Source organism: Chelmon rostratus, chromosome 20 (assembly GCF_017976325.1).
Source record: "Chelmon rostratus isolate fCheRos1 chromosome 20, fCheRos1.pri, whole genome shotgun sequence".
Lineage (NCBI taxonomy): Eukaryota > Metazoa > Chordata > Actinopteri > Chaetodontiformes > Chaetodontidae > Chelmon > Chelmon rostratus.
The window spans coordinates 17506871-17525809 of record NC_055677.1 but is presented as its reverse complement, the minus strand read 5'-3'; the positions used below and the strand labels follow the sequence as shown (position 1 = coordinate 17525809).

The following is an 18939-nucleotide window of genomic DNA, read 5'->3' as shown; positions in this document are numbered from 1 at the left end:
TCACAATGGTTTCATGAAAAACTTATTTGATTTCATGCACGTAGAAGGGTAAAAAAAAACTGGTCCGTTTAACATCCTGACGATGAATATGTGAAAGACTTTTCTAGTAATCCTTTACTATAGGTAGGAAATAGCAACATGAGATGTTTCACAGCCAAAACTTTTTATTATTATTGTGTTTACAGATCAGAGATCAGTTCTTTGCAGTATTTTGAAACGGAATCAAATAGATAATGATGATATGTGTGAGTTGAATCAGTGGTTGCAGGTGTGTTCTTCCATCAGATCGTGTTTATATGCCTGTTTGAAATGTGTAATAGAAGCTACTGCTCTAATGTATTGTGGGATCTCATTCCAGAGCTTAGTGTAATGTGTGAATAAATGATCTCTGACACTTGCTCACAGTAGCTGCAGATACTTCGGCTACTGAGCAGTTTTCAAGTATATAAGCAAGTTATTTAGAAGATGAGTAATTCCTTGTTGACATGGTTGAGAATAACGTCTATTCCATGCAAGTTTCTGCCTCATTGTGGCAAGTGTCACTGGCCTGATGTAATTGGTGTGTATGTAGAGGATAAGTTCATGTATAAATACTAAGCTAGTATTAAACCTCTAATCCCGATTGCTGATGCTGTTCATTTTTCCATGATTTTGGATCAGATTCCCTCTCAGACAAGTGAGCTTGTGAAGTTTTTGGTTTAGAAGTGGTTATTGATGTGACACAAGGTAGAAGTGCACCTAAACTCAGTCACAGTAATCCCCTGGTTGTTCAAACCGGCAAAAGTTTGGTGGTGCCTGCTCACACAGGACACTCAGCACGGTGGGCTTTAATGAAAGGCCTTAATGACACAGCCGCTAAAATGGAGCATTTCAGACAGAGGTGAACAGACGTACTGCAGCATTGGACAGTATGAGAAAAATAAGATGCTTTTTGAACATTAATGCATGTAAATATTTTGTAGCATACATCCAAAATAAAAGCATGAGTCAGAAAATGACCATAGTATGTCAGCTTTAAGTTTCTAGTTCAAAAACTTGCCCAGAACAAAGAAAAGCAATTTTTATGAGTTTGGCATTATCCTAATGTGAAGTCAAGGGAATGAGCTTCGGAAATCAAGATATAATAAAAAGTGTGTCATCAGTCAAAATACAAAAGCAGCAATGAAGGATTATAAAAGATAGAAAACACCAAATAGTCATGTCCTTAAAAGACCACAATATAAACATCCTTGTAAAGTTGCAGATTTTTGTCAGCTGTGGGGAAGGATAAATACCCGGAATAAAAAGAATGCTGTATACGACGTAATGACGTAAAGGCAACCATGTGTCATTTTATAGGTCAGGGTCAGTATTTTGGGGGCGGTGTCATAAAAAAATCTACAAGTGAGGGAGACCAGAATGAAGAAAATTCTTGAACTACTAGTGCATACATGCAAAGGGCTTCTTAAGACAGAATTAAACAAGCTTTTTGTGTGTGCACTGGGTAAACACCTTTCGTTGACATTAACATGTGCCATCTTGCAGTCTCTAGTTTTCCTCGTAGCTATTTGATGGTGAAAATGTGCGTGCTCGTGACAGGACTGGATATCCGCTGGTAAAGTGTTTAACTTACAGTGCACAGTACAGTGACACTGTGAGCGGTCAGTGGTGAAATTGCTGGAGCCAGCCATTCAGCATGTCTAAAGCAGAAAAATGCATAACCAACTGAGCCCTCTGCGGAGCTGAACCCTTTCTTCTACAGACCATTGAATCACTGATTCGCTCAACTGAGAGATCAACACCAGCTTTATTACTTTAAATTTATTTCGTGGTTGGGATTTATCTCCTTTGCTATGATTGGTCTTTTATGATATTAAGACCTCAAGACACGCAGCACCCTCTGCCATTAGATCCTAAAATCGTGCAAGAAAAAGCTGATGAGGAGACAGGAGGGAGTGGAAGTGGGATCCCTCTCCCAAGATGAGCAGACAAGATAGATAGATAGATGTTGCTTGTACGCAAGAGCGGACAAATTCACAGTATATACAGATTGCAATGGGAAAATGTCTGGTAGAGTTTAAAATATTTGTGAAGAGTGGATCCAGGAGGACAACTAAGCAACTTCAGGTGTCGCCAAGTGGGATTTGAGCCATCCTCCTCAGAACTGTGGAGATCTGGAAGGGGACAGGCTACACAAAAAAGAGCTGAAAGATTCCAATAGATACAAATATTGATAAATAAATACAGAATACAGATATAAAAGTATATAGATGATTAAAACATAAGTCCAGGAGGAGACTGAGCAGTGTCAGGTCTCGGCTGTCGGTTTAGATGAGAGTCTGAACTCTGTCAAAAACATCTGGATGAGGGCCTGACAGCCAGGAGAGAGAGCCTCCCAGATGGTTGGTGGTTCAGCAGAGAGAAGCCTGAAAAACTAGAGATACAGAGAGAAGAAGAAGAGAGAGAAACACACACACACACAGATAGGTAGCTTGTGGGAAACAGAAACACAGACTATAAGTACTAGAATTCATACAGCAGTTTAGAGCTTAGCTGCCATCTTCACTCACCCTCAGCCCCATCCTCAACCCCCCAGGTCATGAAAACAATTCTCCATGCCTTCATTCTCATTATCAAATCAAATTAGCATGGTCAATGAACCATGGGGTTATGAGGACATGTGCAGCATTCACTGCCTGTTCAGCTATTTATTTATTCATTGTCATTCACGGTGAATCAGTCCCCTCTGCCTCAGCTGTTTATGACTTTGAAATGCCTTATATTTTCGTCTTTCTGTCTTCTTCTGTTGTCTCATCGATAGCTACCGATCCTGGTGTCGTCCGTGGTCAGTCTGTACTTTCTGGAGTGGACGGATCTGTTCAAGCCGGTGAAGTCTGGCTTCAACTGCCATGACCGCAGCCTGAGCCTGCCCTACATCGACCCCAACCATGAGGTCATCCCCCTGCTGATGCTGCTCAGCCTGGCCTTCGCTGGACCAGCCATCACGGTAAGGTTAAGAAACCAACATTAGAGAAAGAACACTGGATGCTGTCCCTATTTTAAGCTGATTTCACACGTTGAATACAACCTCTAGCACGCAGGAGGAGGGGTGGGGGGTGGAGGTGTGAGGTTTTAGATGAAACCACTCCCACTGCTGTAATGCCAATGCCTTGGTGGCTGCGTTCCCATGGAAACCACACTCATGTACACCAGGATATCTAGCTGTAGTCATGCTGGCATATATAGAAGCTTGTGTATACAGTAGTAGTACACATATTAACAGTCAATATTTTATAGTAAGTTACTTCTAGCATATATTTGTATCTTGTTGTCTGACACCTGACACTCGGTGTTTCAGTTTTTCTAATAATTATCACGTCTGGGTTCATGGAGCCTCACCTACAAGATTAATAAAATTTTATCTAATCTAATCTAGCACAGTAATTCCTGGTGAGTCAGACTTTGGCATTAAACCCACTGAAGCTTTCATACAAATACACACACACACACAGACAGTATGAAAAGCCTTTGCCTTTGGCAAGGACTCCTTTTAATATTCCCCACAGAACACACGAACAAATGTCCTCACACTGCAGATACAGACGGTCTGAGTTGAGCTGTAGGTCAGCAGGACAGGCCTCTCCAGGCCAGGAAAGCAAGCTGACTGTTGATCTATATTATCAGCTATGATCCTGTCTACCTCAGGCCAGAGAGGCTCTCTTGGAAAGCACACGTATTGCCAACCAGGCATGTTATCACTTCCTTAGAGGCTTTTGAAAACACACCTGCCCACACACGCACACACACACACACACACATGCATGCACACACGCATGCACACGCACACACACACACACACACACACACACGCACACACTGCTAGCGGACCAAATTTAAATTTCGGCAAATATCAGCGGTCTTTCCCCAGAATGACCCAACACACCTTTAATTGCATTTTGCACTTGAAAAATCTGATATTAAGACTAATGTAAAGATTCTTTTGCAATCAGTAAAACCACATGTCCTAATGTCAGAAAGAATGTTCTGCCCTAACGGGAGCAACAAAGCAGTCAATCATGTTCATACACAGCCACACCGTCATGAGTAATTGGGCAACCTAAGCAAAACACCTGAGGGGCGGAGCACAAGTCTGCACTAAGTCTCCTCTTGATAAAGGTAATAAAGGATATGAGAACATGCAGAAAGAAAATAATCTTTACACTGAGGTTATACTGAAGAGGCTAATGAATCCACCCCCTCATGCACTACAGTGTTCATGATATCAAACTCTTCCTCACCAAGCACTCACTTCACCTCCTTGTTCAGACTTCAGTCATGTTTCATCTGGACTACTGCAGCTCCCCTGAAGCAGAGCAATGAATCATTACCTTCTTCAAACTGTGGGGCATGTTCATAGTAAGCTGCTTTTGGTCGAGAAATCGCGAGCTCAACAACATTTTGTGCTGACAAAAAACAGGCAAAGCTTTAAATACTCTGTCTCCCTGATGACAGTTTCTGAAAACAAGGAGCGCAGCCAGTACTCTCCATCTCCATCTCAGCCTGAACAATCTCTTAATGTTTTTGTTTCTTTTTTTTGTTCATAGTTGCCACTTTGCTTCTCTCCAGTCTTTGTTAAACTTAAAGGCACATTTCACACAAAGTACAAACAATATTTACATATTTTCTCTACTTGCAGTGGTATCTGTCTAAAATCTCAGATGTTGAATTAGCTCTTGAGCATTTATGCATGCATTTTCTAAAAAGTATAGAATACAGAATAGCTCAGGACTTTCCTCCTTACTTAAAGAGAGAAATAAATTAAAGCTGCACTCTGGTCATTGGCTTGCTTTTAGGCAACTTAGAAACAAATGCAAAGCTGCATTAAGAAAGGCTAATTGTAACTGTTATTTGTTTTTAATTCCCAAATCATATTCAGTTCTACAAAAATCTGGAAGGCAGTGAATTTTCTAAACCGTGCATCTTCCATCTCATTTCCTTGTCTCACCAGAGCTGATTTACTTAAAGTAAATCCAAATAAATATTCTTTCAAATAAATAAAAATATAATATTAAAGTGCAGCATTTAGAAAATTAACTGTACTTGAACTGTACTTCACATTAATTCACATGTAATTCACGCAGCAGCTGTCAGAGCCACATTAGAATACTGCAGAACCTGCCTTTCCACGCTCCAGTCATGTGTGATGTAGTGTGCTGTTACTGTTAAGTAACTCTCAGTGGTCCTGGACGTTGTCTATTGGTATTGTGTTAACTGTAACAGTAGACTTTAATGACACTGAAGGATCTTCAAGTCTCTGGTTTATCTGCATTCACCATAATTACAACGTTGTGCTGTGCTACATTATTGGCGATCTCTCCATGGCATGCTTAGTCGGGTCTGAATGAACAACATCTGCCCCTTTGGAAAGTTGCTCAGGGGGAAGCATGTTCTTTTAAATCAAGTTCAAATCAAGTGCACACAAAAGTGCTGCATGTGCTGTGGTTAAAATAAAGCTGCATTTGTTCAGTTTGCCGAACCAAAAGACCCATACCAAAAGGTTTTGGAACGAATACGTGTACTGTCACACCCAAACTTTCAACACGAACATTTCATACTCAGGAGTATCTCAAGATGTGGATGCCTTCAAGGTACCACTACACCCACAGGAAACTCCTTTCATTACTCTACAGCTACACATGTAAAGAATTCTTCCTTCTGCTATTTAAAGCTTGTTGCATCAATTATATTGAGCTGCATAACACAAAAGGTGTCCCTCAGGGCCCAATCATGGGGCCTGTCCTGTTAACTCTTTATAGTGATGATATTGCTTCTTGGGTGTAACATAACATTTTGTACTGTATTGCAGATAATGTACATTCTGCTCTGTTAATGTAGGTAAAGCAAAATTAATGTTCCTCCAGAGCAAAATATATTTATTATAATAATCTCATAATAAATATCTCAACACGGCTGGTAGAGATGAACATTGCCATTCTAGGCAATGTAGCAACATGTGCATTTCAGTGATGTCCCAGAAGTGGCTCTTCACTGCAAAGAATACATGCCTAGTCTTTTTTGTTTCATGCTGTGCCAAGCTGCACAGAGTAGATCAAGCCAACAACAAAACTCAATTGAAACAGACAAAACAAGAAACCATTTAACTACGTAACCTACTTACAAAGTAAAGGAGAAAAAAAATGGCCGGATCAGCAAAAACTGAGCAAGTCAACAAATGCAGGCCGGCAAAGTGCTACTGAAACACTTCCAGTGGGTTTTGAAGGTGCATGTAGGACAAAATAAAACCGTGGAACAAAACATACATCACATTAACGTCTGCAATGACTGGAACTGCTTCATTTTAGCAAGGTGTCTTTTTCTCAAAACAAAAAGAGTTGCTTTTTTCTATTCATACATTGCTCCACTGGTCAGATCAATTGGTCTGAGGCTAGAGGTTCCCCACCCCTTATCTAAAGCTTATTATAAAGAATGAAGGAATCTAGCAATGTAAATAGCTTTGGCTTTATTTGGGAGATAAATTCAACAGAAATTCAAGCCCCAAACCATACACCAAAATCAATTTTAAGACTTAAAGACTTTTTTTTTTCTTTTCAGTCCAGGTTAGTGTCTGCAGAGCCTTCTCTCAGCCTATGTACAGCCTCCATGTGACCTGAGTGGCAAAACCCAGGGCAAATAGTAGAGTACATGCAACTTAAGGCAACATATAGTAAATATAAGAAATAACTTTCGGTTCATGATCAGCCACAATCGAACTTGGGACAATAAATTTACATGGGGATTAACACATAGATGTCAGTTGGATTGCCTTGTTCTGTTAGTGTTCCCAAATTCTAAAACCTAAACCAACCATGGTCCTCCCAGCTTGATATTCAGAGCATTTTGAAACATCAACACTGAGCTGTCTCATTAAAATCACATTCTTTCGTCTCCATATTTCTGGCTGCCAGACACCAAAATGCCTTAAACATTAAAAAAGGCTCAAAGACAGAAGAAAAAACAACTCTGGCTCTCTTAGTTCAGAGGGATTGCAAATCCATTACCAGCAAAAGGCCGATTCCAATGTAAGCTGCGATGTCATTTTTGGCAGGAGAGACACAAAGAGCTAAAGCCACAGTGTCTTCTCAGAAGCTCACTATCTGAAGTTAAGACAGACATGTTCAGCAGAGCTGTCTCACCAACAAGATGAGGGACAACCCAACTCTCCAACATCGATCTGAGCCATGCACATCTCATACAGCACCCTCTGATAACAGGGTTTTTTTTCAGCCTCACACATCAATAGATTCCTCATATCAGCTGATAACACGTTCTTCCACAGAGGTCCATCTCCCAGCAACGTGTGGAGCAGAAGAAGACCTGGGGCTTTCCCGTCCTCAGATCAGGATGCGTCTCTCGGGCTACTGAGCGATCAAGCGCTTTGACTGTCACTCTTTGGTAGAGCTCCTGCCTGCCCTCAAGGCTTATGGGAAAATTAATTTGACTTTAGCTGAAGTTATTCTAACTCGGTTCAAATTCCTCTGGTGAAATCAGGCCCATGTGGCTGGGGAAGATATCGGGTGAACTGGCTGAGATTTGGTACTTTTAAGTACTTCTAATTCCTCTCTCTGTTCCTTTTCCTCTCTTCACACATTGTTCGTCTCTCTCCTCTTTTCAGCTTCATATACCTTTATATATGCATTTTTGTCCACCCTCCCTATTATGAACAGATCTGTGATCTTAGATGGTTGTTCTGCAGACAGTCAGGTATCCCGCTGCAACACATCATGTCTTGGAGGGCCACAGATAGGTCAAGCTGTGGGACACGGCCCATATCTAACAGCCAAACCAGGCAGGTCATAGCCTTCTGACACTCAGATGTGACTGTTTACATCTCTGTCCAAGCATGATGTAAAAATGTGAAATTGCATATATGAATAACACAAATAATCACAAAAAACAATTGGCGTGTGGATTTACCCTAAAAGGGTAAAAGTTGAGAGGCTAAAATATTATTTAAAAAAGCGAGGGGACATGTCTGCCACTTCTGCATGCAAACACGTGACCGACGTGCTGCTGTGTTAACAGATAATGATTGGAGAGGCCATCCTGTTCTGCTGTCTGTCTCGGAGGAAGAGTGGTGGCGGTGCTGAGGCTAACATCAATGCCGCTGGCTGCAACTTCAACTCCTTCATACGCAGAGCTGTCCGCTTCGTTGGTACACTGATTTTTTTTTCTCTCTATGTATACTGACCTGAAAGTTTGTTTACTGACTGAGTAGTATTTTTCCTGCTTTTTCTCATTTCGCAGTATTAGGCAGCGGAAATCTTCTCCATTGAGCAAGAACCAACGATTACTTTTTTAGTTTTACTATAATGTTAAGATTTCTTTGACCATTCTACCCAAATTGTGTGTAGGCATGCATATTTGAATTAGAAAGACACAGCAAGCTTTAAGGCAAGTCCTACTATCTATTCAACTGCTCATGTCTATGTGAATTACATACTTTTTGCCTATCAATGGTAAAAACTATGCATTTTAAAGGCTGACTGTGTTTGCGTTCTAGTATCAGTGGTTATGCCTCTGTCTGTACATGCAACTTGTTCACTTGTTACATTGTTTACCAGCCATTACATCACATCCTCCTCTGTCCTCAGGGGTTCATGCATTCGGTCTTTGTGCCACGGCCCTCATCACTGACATACTTCAACTAATGACAGGCTACCCAACGCCCTACTTCCTCACTGTGTGTAAACCCAACTACACCACCCTCAACGTCAGCTGTGAGCAGAACCCCTACGTCTTGGAGGATATCTGCTCAGGGGCCGACCCTGCAGCCATCAACCAGGGCAGGTGAGGAGGCATCTGGGAAGATTATTTGTATTGATGAAGGGAGTCTGTACTTCCACTGAAATGAGAATAGATGCAGCTGAAATTCATTGCTGAATGCTACAGTAACTGTAGAAAAGAGAGAGAGCGAGGGCAGTAGAGTGGTGAGTATGGTATGGCTATTGATAGGATTAGTGCTGTGAAAATATTGTGCTGAATTAACCATGTGAAATATAGTATAAGGTTGTTGTTTTTGTTTTTTGTTCGTTGCTGGAATCTATTTTCATGCAAGAATGAGCAAGAGCAGAGTTATTTTGGTCACACAGAGAAGTAGACAGAGAGAGGGGGGTATCCTAGTGATGTTTGTGTTAATGAGGTTACAAAGACAAATCCTGGCAGGTTTCTGGAGCTCTGCATGGATTTTCAAGAAAACGGGATCATTATAGTGCTTTGTTCCCTGTGGTGAAGCTTGTTCCCTGAAAGTATGTAAACAATGACCTCAAAATGAGTGATGGCAATAAGTAGGCTCAGTAATTACTAAATTCTAAATTAAGATGAAAGGGAGAAGTCTGATATGAAATAAGTGCAGTCAGTTGGTGATTTCAGGGGGGATGGGAGGGGATGCTATCTACCTTCTTAGCGAAATGACCAAAATGCATGACCCTTCTGCCACCCCCTTCTCCATTCCAGAGTAACAGAGACAGTGCGGGGGCAGAGGGGCTGTTTAGTTGCTGTGCTGTGTGTTGATAAATCCATGGTGCTGATGTAGCAGAGGGCTTTGCAGTTGTGCTGTTTTTTCAGTTCGACCCTTCTGTCAGTTTTGTCTTGGACCAGCAGTATAATATTGTCTAAACTGTAAACTCTACTCAGTTCTATTAGGTTGGAGGTAGTGCAGGAGGTAGTGCAGGCTGTCCACTGATCACATGGTTGGCAGTTCAATCCCCAGCTCCTCCTGTTCACATAGTGAAGTGTCCTTGAGCTCCTGATGGTCAGGCCAACACCTTGCATGGTAGCTGCCATTTGTGTGTAACTGTGTGTGTGTGTGTGTGTGTGGAAAAGCACGATATAAATGTGCCATTTCTATGTACATATTTTTGGAAAATCCAGTTACTACATAATTTTTCCACACATTAATTTAGCAGGAAAGCCAACCTCTTTAATTTCTTCACCGACAGAGGAATGTGAGATAATTCTCTGTGATTTAGCTCTTTTTATGTCCTCTGAGAGCAGGACTCAATACAGACAGATGCAACACTAAATGATGCCCAGCTAGACAGCTCTATCTGTCTTATTTAGAAATTTAGTTCGCATGACAACATGAAACAGAGCAAAAACCTACAGCTTCCAAGTTTGAAGTCGGCTTGTGCCATTACTGGCCCTCGATGTCAAAGCCGTCTAACAGAGTTACATTAAAATGTACACAGTTTTCTATTCCTTGGGAGGATATTTCCATCCATCATCAAATAACAGAAGAAAATGCTGGACTATGGACAGGGCATTTGAAACAGTTCAGGAGCTCTGTTTTTTGCTAGAAAAGCATAGCTGCCTTTAGTGTTGACTTTGGGCTTAGCAACTTCAAGACCTTTTGCATGCAAAAAAAAGTGCTATAAATAATAAAGTATAGGGGAACATCAAAAAAGCATAATATGGCCTCTTTAAGTCATCAGTGCAACTCATCAGCATGAGTCTGTCAGTCTGCAGCCCTATCCATCCTAAACTTGAATGTTTCTTATTTATCCAGCTACCTTAATAGAGACTTATGTGTGATTTAGTGGACTGTCTCCATGTGAGTTTATCTATGTGTGTGGCAGGAGGCAGATAAGGGGGATGAGGCGAGGTTTGACCCGTACATTTGGGACACATGTAGATTTGACTGCAGACTATGGGGTCTAAATATAACCCTCTGCTCCTGGCATAAACACTGTCTTCCACGCTTTCTGTGGCAGCTGTAGCTTCAGTCTCTTTTCCAGAGCAGCGTGGAAAGCTGTTTTGCTGCAGCAGTTGTGCACCAGGGATAATAATCATTTTAACTGCAGAAGCAGAAGGACCAAGTGACAAATAAAAAATGTCATAGTTGAGGACGTCTTTTAACGATACAAAATAGTGCATTTCTACTGAAGGAAGATTTGAAAGAACTTTTTAAACTAAGGAGCATTCTATACTTCTTTTTGGCCATCACTCCTGGATCCAAAAAAGTTGCTGCTACAGGACTAGAACCTTCCAGGATATATCAGGGTAATGTTTGCAGACTGCTGGTTAGTCAGACTCAAACCTACATCTTGTGTACAGCTTCATTTACAATGTAAGCATCTCTGGCTACCACTACTATGAATACTAAAAGAAGGGAAACTTCCCAGTGACTCAAAAGAATGCGATAAAGAGAGCAGCTGTAAATGAAAGAGAGACAGCGTTGGACAGCTAGCAGAAGATGAGCAAGAGATGCCAAACTTTACTCAATTCCAAAAGAAAATATATTCTGTCCCTTGGGTGTGTGGCTCTACACAAAGTGACAGACAGGTAAACAGGTGTTCTAGGCACTGAAAGGGTAAAGATGACTCAGATGTGGAAGTAGAGTTGAAGGCTGTTTACTTATGAAGCTTCGCCAACGTGCTATCTTACAACGCCACACAGTTCTGTGAAAGCACAAAGCTTCTCCAAGGCTCAACAGCGGCAGATGCAATGGATTAAAGAACGAGCGCGCTGGAGCACATTTCCATGCAGAGCTCTGAACTATGAGCCGACCCATGTGACCACAAATAGGCGTTAAGAAACAAACATTAAACTTACAGTTGCAGTATTTACAACAGCCACTAGGAGTCGCTACAGCAAGACAGTCACTACAATGTTTTTCACCCACATGTGTAACATTACAAAATGAGTTTATCTGAAGTTAACACGAGGCTTCACGCATCTGACTTAGTCAAATCAAGTCTATGTCTTATTAAGTTACAGTCTTTTCTGTGCTAGATGTAAGTCAGTGTGTTTTCCATGCTGTGCTTCAGTGGAGGGAGAGTAACTCAAAGAAAGCTGTGATTAAAAAAATGCTACTTTGGTAGATAACTACTCGGCTTGTCTGACTCTGACATTTTTGCACAGACTGTGGAATTTCTCCCCGATCATTTACACTGGAAGCACGTTAGAAAGGGATCTCCTTACAGCCAGTATGAACAGGAGGAATGATGACAGCAAGAAAAAATTAGTTTCAATTTATACATTGGCACATGACTTTTAAAAATGTGATGCTATCCTTTTATTAATCAATTTTGTTGACATATTTATTTCTCAGTATTTAGAAACCCAAAATATCGCCTTCATAACAACATACATAAACAATGATATATGCATGATAGCAGATGCGTAGTAATACAATTATATTTTTGCTGGTTGGTTCATGCTAAAAGTGGGTCAGTTCATTCAGAAGCAGAGCTATGAGTTTTCAGCTGTGAATGAATTTTTTATGACTCCGCAGATGTTGTAAATTATGGTTTAAGAGCACACAACTGTAGTGCATACACACACACACACACACACACAGATACCTACAACTGCATGAATGCACCAAAATACACACATGCATAGTCAGGAGCAAGATGAGCGCTGGTTGGAGGAGTGAGTACCAGGGGTTGTCAGAAGTAGGTCATTAGGTTGGAGCTCAGTGAGAAACTGGGCCACAGGTTCACTTGCATTATGTAGCACACAGTGAGGCTCCTGCTGCCACACTGCAGCATATGACTGTAGATCAGATATTCACACATTCACACTGTTTATGTTTCATCAGTACTTGGCTCGTAGCATCAGATTAAGGTATCACTGCAAAGTAAAATACTGTAAATCTTCACTGTTGTGTAACTGCCTTTGTTAAATATGTTTTATTTTTTTGAACACAAAGTAGAAGAACATGAAAAGAAGCGGTTTGGTTCAAGTGTGCGTGTTCAAGGCGGTGTTTGAGATATCTCATTTTTGCTTGCATTTTGTTGGCTATGGTCAAACCCCCTCTCCACATACAGATGTGAACGAAGGCTGAGTGTATTTGTGTTCTTCCATCTCTTGCAGAAAATCCTTCCCGTCACAGCACGCTACTCTTGCATCCTTCGCCGCTGTCTATGTTTCGGTGAGTATTGGTTTGAGCCCATGCAAACACTTAACCCTGTTCACGCTCCCATGAAGAGCCTAATTACAAAGAAGTAGATGTGAACAAAGATTGAGATTGAGTGGTGGATGATGGAATTAGCCAAGATTACATTTTTCAGCTCGGTTCTTTACACTATGTTTGCTTCACTGTGTAGAATGCATTCACCTCTAAAATGTCAACATTCCAGGAACAAAGAAATGAGACTGGTTGCTAATATTGGGTGCAGTGGTGCAAAGCTGGCTAGCCTATTAGCTAGTCAGCTGTAGCACACTGAACAGAACACTGAAAGCTCATGTGCAAAGGTCAGCATTAGTCAGATTAGATGCTAAGTGGCATGGCCCTTATTCTTCAATTGATAGTGCAAGACTTATTATCAACCAAGTCACAGGAAAACACATATGAGACATGACAAGACAAGAGAGAGAACGAGTGTGTGTGTGCGTGTGTGTGTGTGTGAGAGAGAGAGAGACAGAGAGAGAGGGAGAGAGAAAAAGGGAGGAAACATTTTAGCTGTATGTTTGTGTATGTTATACACATTTAAAACTCGAACTCAACTCAAGTAACTCCAAGTAACAATTCTTATTACAGAAGACAAAATAATAACAATAATGAAAACACTACTACTACCAATAATAACCCTAAATCCAAAAATGTTGGGACACTGTAAACTGTTTGCAAATCCTTTTTTTTCGACTCTTATTCAATTGAAGCAACATATTTAATGTTCATGCTGATAACTTTATTGTTTCTTGTAAATATACAATCATTTTGGATTTGATGCCTGCAACACATTACAAAAAAGTTGTGGAAGGAGCATGTTTACCACGGTGTGCATCACATTTTCTTTAAAGCAGTTTGTCTATGGGGATCAATGGAGTTTTCTGAATCTGAATCTGAACACTCAGTAAGTGTTTGGGAAGTGGGAACACTAATATTTCTTCTCTCCAATTCTTTCTTGATATACGACGTCAGTTGCTCAACAGTCGGGGTCTCTGTTGACGTGCCGCCATGGGAACTAACACACCCCCATACCATCACAGATGCTGGTTTTTGAACTTTGTGCTGGAAACAACTTGGATGGTCCTTTTTCTCTTTCAAGGGCATGATGTCCATGATTTCCAAAGTCAATTTGAAATGTGGGCTTGTCAGATCACAGCACTTCACCAAGTGAAGTCAGCGGTGTTTCTGGATGTTTTTGAATTGTGGTTTTTGCTTTGCATGGTTGACTCTTAACTTGCATTTGTAGATGCGCTGATGAACTGTGTTTGCCAACAACTGTCTTCCTCAGTGTTCCTGAGCCCATCTAGTTATATCCTTTGTACAGTCATGACAGTTTTTAATGCAGTGCTGCCAAGAGGATCGGAAGTCATGGGTATTCAGTGGCAGTTTAGCATAAGAAATACATAATATATTACCCTGTGTGTCCACAGATGTACTTCAACAGCACTCTGACAGACTCATCCAAGCTGCTCAAGCCACTGCTGGTCTTCTCCTTTATCATCTGTGCCATCATTTGTGGTCTGACCCGGATTATTCAGTACAAGAATCACGCCATCGATGTCTACCTGGGCTTCTTGCTTGGGGGTGCTATCGCTGTCTACCTGGTAGGGGCCAGTTCTGTCAACAGCCTCCTTTCAAGTGGTTTTGCTGTATAAAAGGCCTGTCTGGAAAATGGAGCAGCAGTCCTTGATTAACAAAGCGTAAACCTGTGTTGCAGCCCTACTTAGTCTATCAGAATTTTTCAGCCAAAAACTTACACACTGATTTAGAGTTACTGAAAGTAAAACTGAGAAATTAACCAAAAATTTACCCCTAACTTGGATTCTTGAACAAATCTAACTTAAATCAGGCTGTTATGTTTGGTAAATTAATTTCTGCAGACAGGCTGTCATCTACCCTTGTAAAGCACCTGAAAGTGCAACATCAAATCACATCTAACCCAAAGCAACAGCAAGTCACTGGCAGCATGTACTTCACAGTGTCTCCTGTGTCCTGACAGGGGTCGTTCATAACAAAACAGCTGATTTGGCATTTTTCCACCCCACAATTTTAAGCAATGCACGAACCCATACATTTCCAGTCTAACTTAGTTTGAAACAAATATTGAAATCTTCCAGAAAAGTCATCTGGGCATGTTTAGCTGAATTTAATGTTATACAAAACAAAATTGAGCTAAACGTAAAAATCACAGCTGTGCTTTGACAGGAAGAACAAGCAATTTGTAGAATTATTGGAAACACACCTGTATATTCTAACATGTATGCATGGAATAAACAAGACTAAAGATTCTACAGTCTAGTGGCATTGGTTTCAGCTAAATGCTAGGTCACCATACTAAAATGTTCACAATGACAATGCTAAGTAGTGTTTACCATGTTCAACATATTAGCTGAGCATAATAGCATGCTTACATTTGTTAATTGCCTGTAAGCACTAAATACAGCTAAGGCTGATGGGAACATCATTAGTCTTGCAAGTATTTGTTCATAAAGCAAACCAAACCAAATGATATTTAGTTTCTGATGGCACTAGATGAAGCGTTAGGGGATCGCCACAGGTTTCTTTAGTATTACAGTTCATGACCATGGATGTCATTGAAGAATTGTAAGCACCAAATGTCATGGAGATCCACCCAGCTCTTGTCCAGACATTTCAATTTGAACCAGAAATACCATCCAGTTTCAGTAAAAGTCAGGAACACCTTGAACACTTGTGCCACATTTCACATCAATCCATCACGTAATTGCTCAGATATTTCAGTCCTGACCAAAGTGGTGGACCACTTACTCACAGACATTACCCCCTGTAGAGCTACGCTGCTGGCATGGTTAAACATCCATTTTTAGTTTTGAATAGTCCTTTGGAGTTCACACAGTTATTGTCATGCAATTTCTGGTGATTTTCCTCCAGTGAGAGAAAAAAGTTGCTGTGAATATTGATGTTAGAGCTTAATTTCAGAAAAGCACAATTTGGTAAAATCATGAATAAAATAGTCTGTTCATATTCTCAGTTATCCAGATTATAGTTATCCAAAGAGGGTTGAATTTAGGGCAACTGGACTCTTTGATACTATGTTTTGCCCCTCATCCAAGGGGCCCCTTCAGTTGTAATTGACTGGAGAGGAGTCCCAGGAGTTGAACCACTGTGGGATCATTATCAAGGTCATTGATACCACCTGGTTCGTAGTGCTTCTGGCTGTTATACTAAGTTTAAGTGTCAGTCATTGGAGTTGGATGAAGACAACTGTGAATGGTTGTTGAATCTGATGGAAAGGGTTGAAAGGACAGCATTGCGGGGCAAAATTAAGCTGAATCGCATATGCTGTCTATTTGGTTAGTTTTATTCTTTTTTAAAATAATGGGAACAATTAAAGCTGTACCCCACCAAAACCATGAATAATTCTGTAAGCTTAACTTTTCCGTAAGCCAAAGGACTCATAAAGGTATCAGGTTAAATAAGCATCAAGTAAAATGTACTGTACATATCTGTTTCTTCTGTTGCCAGGGGTTGTATGCAGTCGGAAACTTTCAGCCTAGTGAGGAGGCCAACACCAGCCCCCCTCCACTGCTACAACGCCCCCCTTGCTCCTTGCCCCACATAAGCCAAGAAGCTGTACTCCACCACCTGCAAATGAAAGCCAGCATGTCTGGGGAGCCTGGCATGCCCACCTCCCACTCTGAGGGCCTCCTCCACCGAGGCCTTCAACAGCAAAGACCTGATGAGAAACGCTCCAGTGCAGATGTGGAAGTGATCTCCCCCCGCAGTCCTCAGAACAAAGACGCCATGGTGACCTTTAGCCACACCCTTCCTCGGGTCCACACCCCCCAGGCCATGGCAGCATATGAGGAAGCAGCCAGACGTCATGCTGCCACCCTCCACCATGCCTCCATGGACTCTAGCCGCTCAAAGCAGCTTCTGTCTCAGTGGAAAAGTAAGAACAACAACCACAAATGCTCTCTACAGGTTCCAGACTCCTTCTCTTCCTCTGTAGACTCATCATCTGGCCAGTCCACCCAGCATCCGCACCACCATGGCAGCATGGAGCTCCGATCTAGCTCTGAACCATCAGCTATGGGCCTGAATGGAGGCTTTGATAGTCATGCATACATGTCCAAACTGGCCACAGGTGCTAGTACCACTCTGCCCAGTAACTGCAGTGGCATCGCCGGAGGGGCCAGGATATCCATGCAGTCCAGACCTGGGTCTTCACAGCTGGTCCACATACCAGAGGAAGCTCATGAGAATTACAACACCACCTCCCCAAGGATGGGGGTAGGAGGAGGAAGTGAGGGAATGTCGACATTAAATAGCACAGCTCAGGCTAACTGGCAAAGGGCAGCAGAGAAGACCACAGCCTGCAGGACCAATGGTAATGGGCAGAGTACCCAACCACGAATCATGCAAGTGATTGCTATGTCCAAGCAGCAGGGCCTACTACAGGCCCATTCCAAGAGCTTAGATGAGAGTAGCATTGGGTGCAGCACCACTGGGAGTTGCCAGGGCCCTGCTAGCTACAGGGCGCTAACTGATCAAGACCCCACTAGCACCACAGGGCCCAGCTCACTGGGTAGTACCACCGGCAGTATTTCAGGGAGTACTGGAGCAATTGTCAGAGTAGAGGCCCACCCTGAAAACAGCAGGCCGGTGATCCAAGCTCCGTCCACAGATGGAAGTGGATCATGGAGGTGGCGGTCCCTGGATCATGGCACTGGAGTTGGTGGAGGTACAGGGACCGGTGGAGCAGGGGGAATATCAGGAGGAGGAGGTGGGAGTTTGAGGCAGTCCTTTGAGCTCAATGATCTAAACAGAGACTCAGAAAGCTCAGACTCTATACGCGAAGGGTCCATTGACAGGAAGCGTGCCAATCACATTGTTACCACCACTGCCACTCTTAGCACTCCACCCATAGTGACTGTTCACACCCAGAACACTGGCCAGTCAGAGCAGAGGCTTCACCCCCAGGGTCTCTCTACCATAAGGGTCACTCCTGGGGATGGTAGTGGTTCTGGATCTGGTGGAGGTGGTGGTGGAGGAGGAGGTGGAGAGACCACTTCAGAAACCCCCTCAGTCTCCTCCAGCCGTGAGTCCACGCTGCGGAGAAAAGGAAACAATATCATCCTGATTCCAGAGAGAGCCAACAGTCCAGATAACGCCCGGAACATTTTCTACAAGGGAACTTCGATGACTCCTGTTTTCAAGGACTAAAAAACTAAATAAATGGAGCCTTCAGAGATGTAGCTAATAAAACGAGAAAGCTGGATGTTCAGAGAACCCCATGTCTGTGACAACAGTCAGTATTACCTGCCAGTGTATATATCATAATTATTTCAAAAGAAAAGGTTTTATTCAGCATGAGATTTTTGTACGTGTTTACACTAAATCACAACCTTTTAAGTGTTGTAGAAATAATCACTGTGTATTTTTGTGGTCACTCCAAAGGAAACCTATTGTAATGTTGATGCTGTGCCAGTGCTTTGGGGATAGGAGAACATTTTTTTAAACAGTTCCATGTTTTGGATATAAATCATGACAAAACAGAAAAAAGCAAGTTGCACAGTAATATTCAAACTGTAGCAAAAGCAGCAAATACAGCAAAATAATTGTATCATAGCTGTGAAACCATTGTTTACTTCCCTGCACTGTAAATACTGTGTATGTTTGAAAAGGGTGCTACGCCGGAAAATACTATTTACTATACAACATACTGTATAATTTGAATAGATAAAGAATGAATTATTTTACAAAGAGTGAACAACAATGTCATTAATATGTGACAGAGATATGTTTTGTATTTTGTCTCTTACTGTACAGATACCACATACTCAACAGAATACTGTTTTGAACCATAAGTGTGCTTAGCATTCCTTCTGTAGCTATGAAGTCAAATATGCTGTGACTTGCACTGAAATATACGTTTACTGTACCTTGTATACTGTAAACCCTGACCTTACCTTTATATCCTGTACTTACATTTTGATGTCCATGTCAATCCCATATGTACAGCA

General features: G+C 41.8%; 1 protein-coding gene across 1 annotated transcript in view; it reads left to right on the top strand.

Moving 5' to 3' along the window:
* Positions 1-18139, top strand: part of LOC121624116 (2-lysophosphatidate phosphatase PLPPR4) — a 35575-nt gene extending 17436 nt beyond the window's left edge. The window contains exons 2-7 of the mRNA XM_041961731.1: positions 2801-2986; positions 8062-8191; positions 8631-8826; positions 12856-12913; positions 14365-14538; positions 16439-18139. Coding sequence (XP_041817665.1) covers positions 2801-2986; positions 8062-8191; positions 8631-8826; positions 12856-12913; positions 14365-14538; positions 16439-18139 — 2445 coding nt within the window. The remainder of the gene's footprint in view (positions 1-2800; positions 2987-8061; positions 8192-8630; positions 8827-12855; positions 12914-14364; positions 14539-16438) is intronic.
* The last annotated feature ends 800 nt before the right edge of the window (positions 18140-18939 follow it).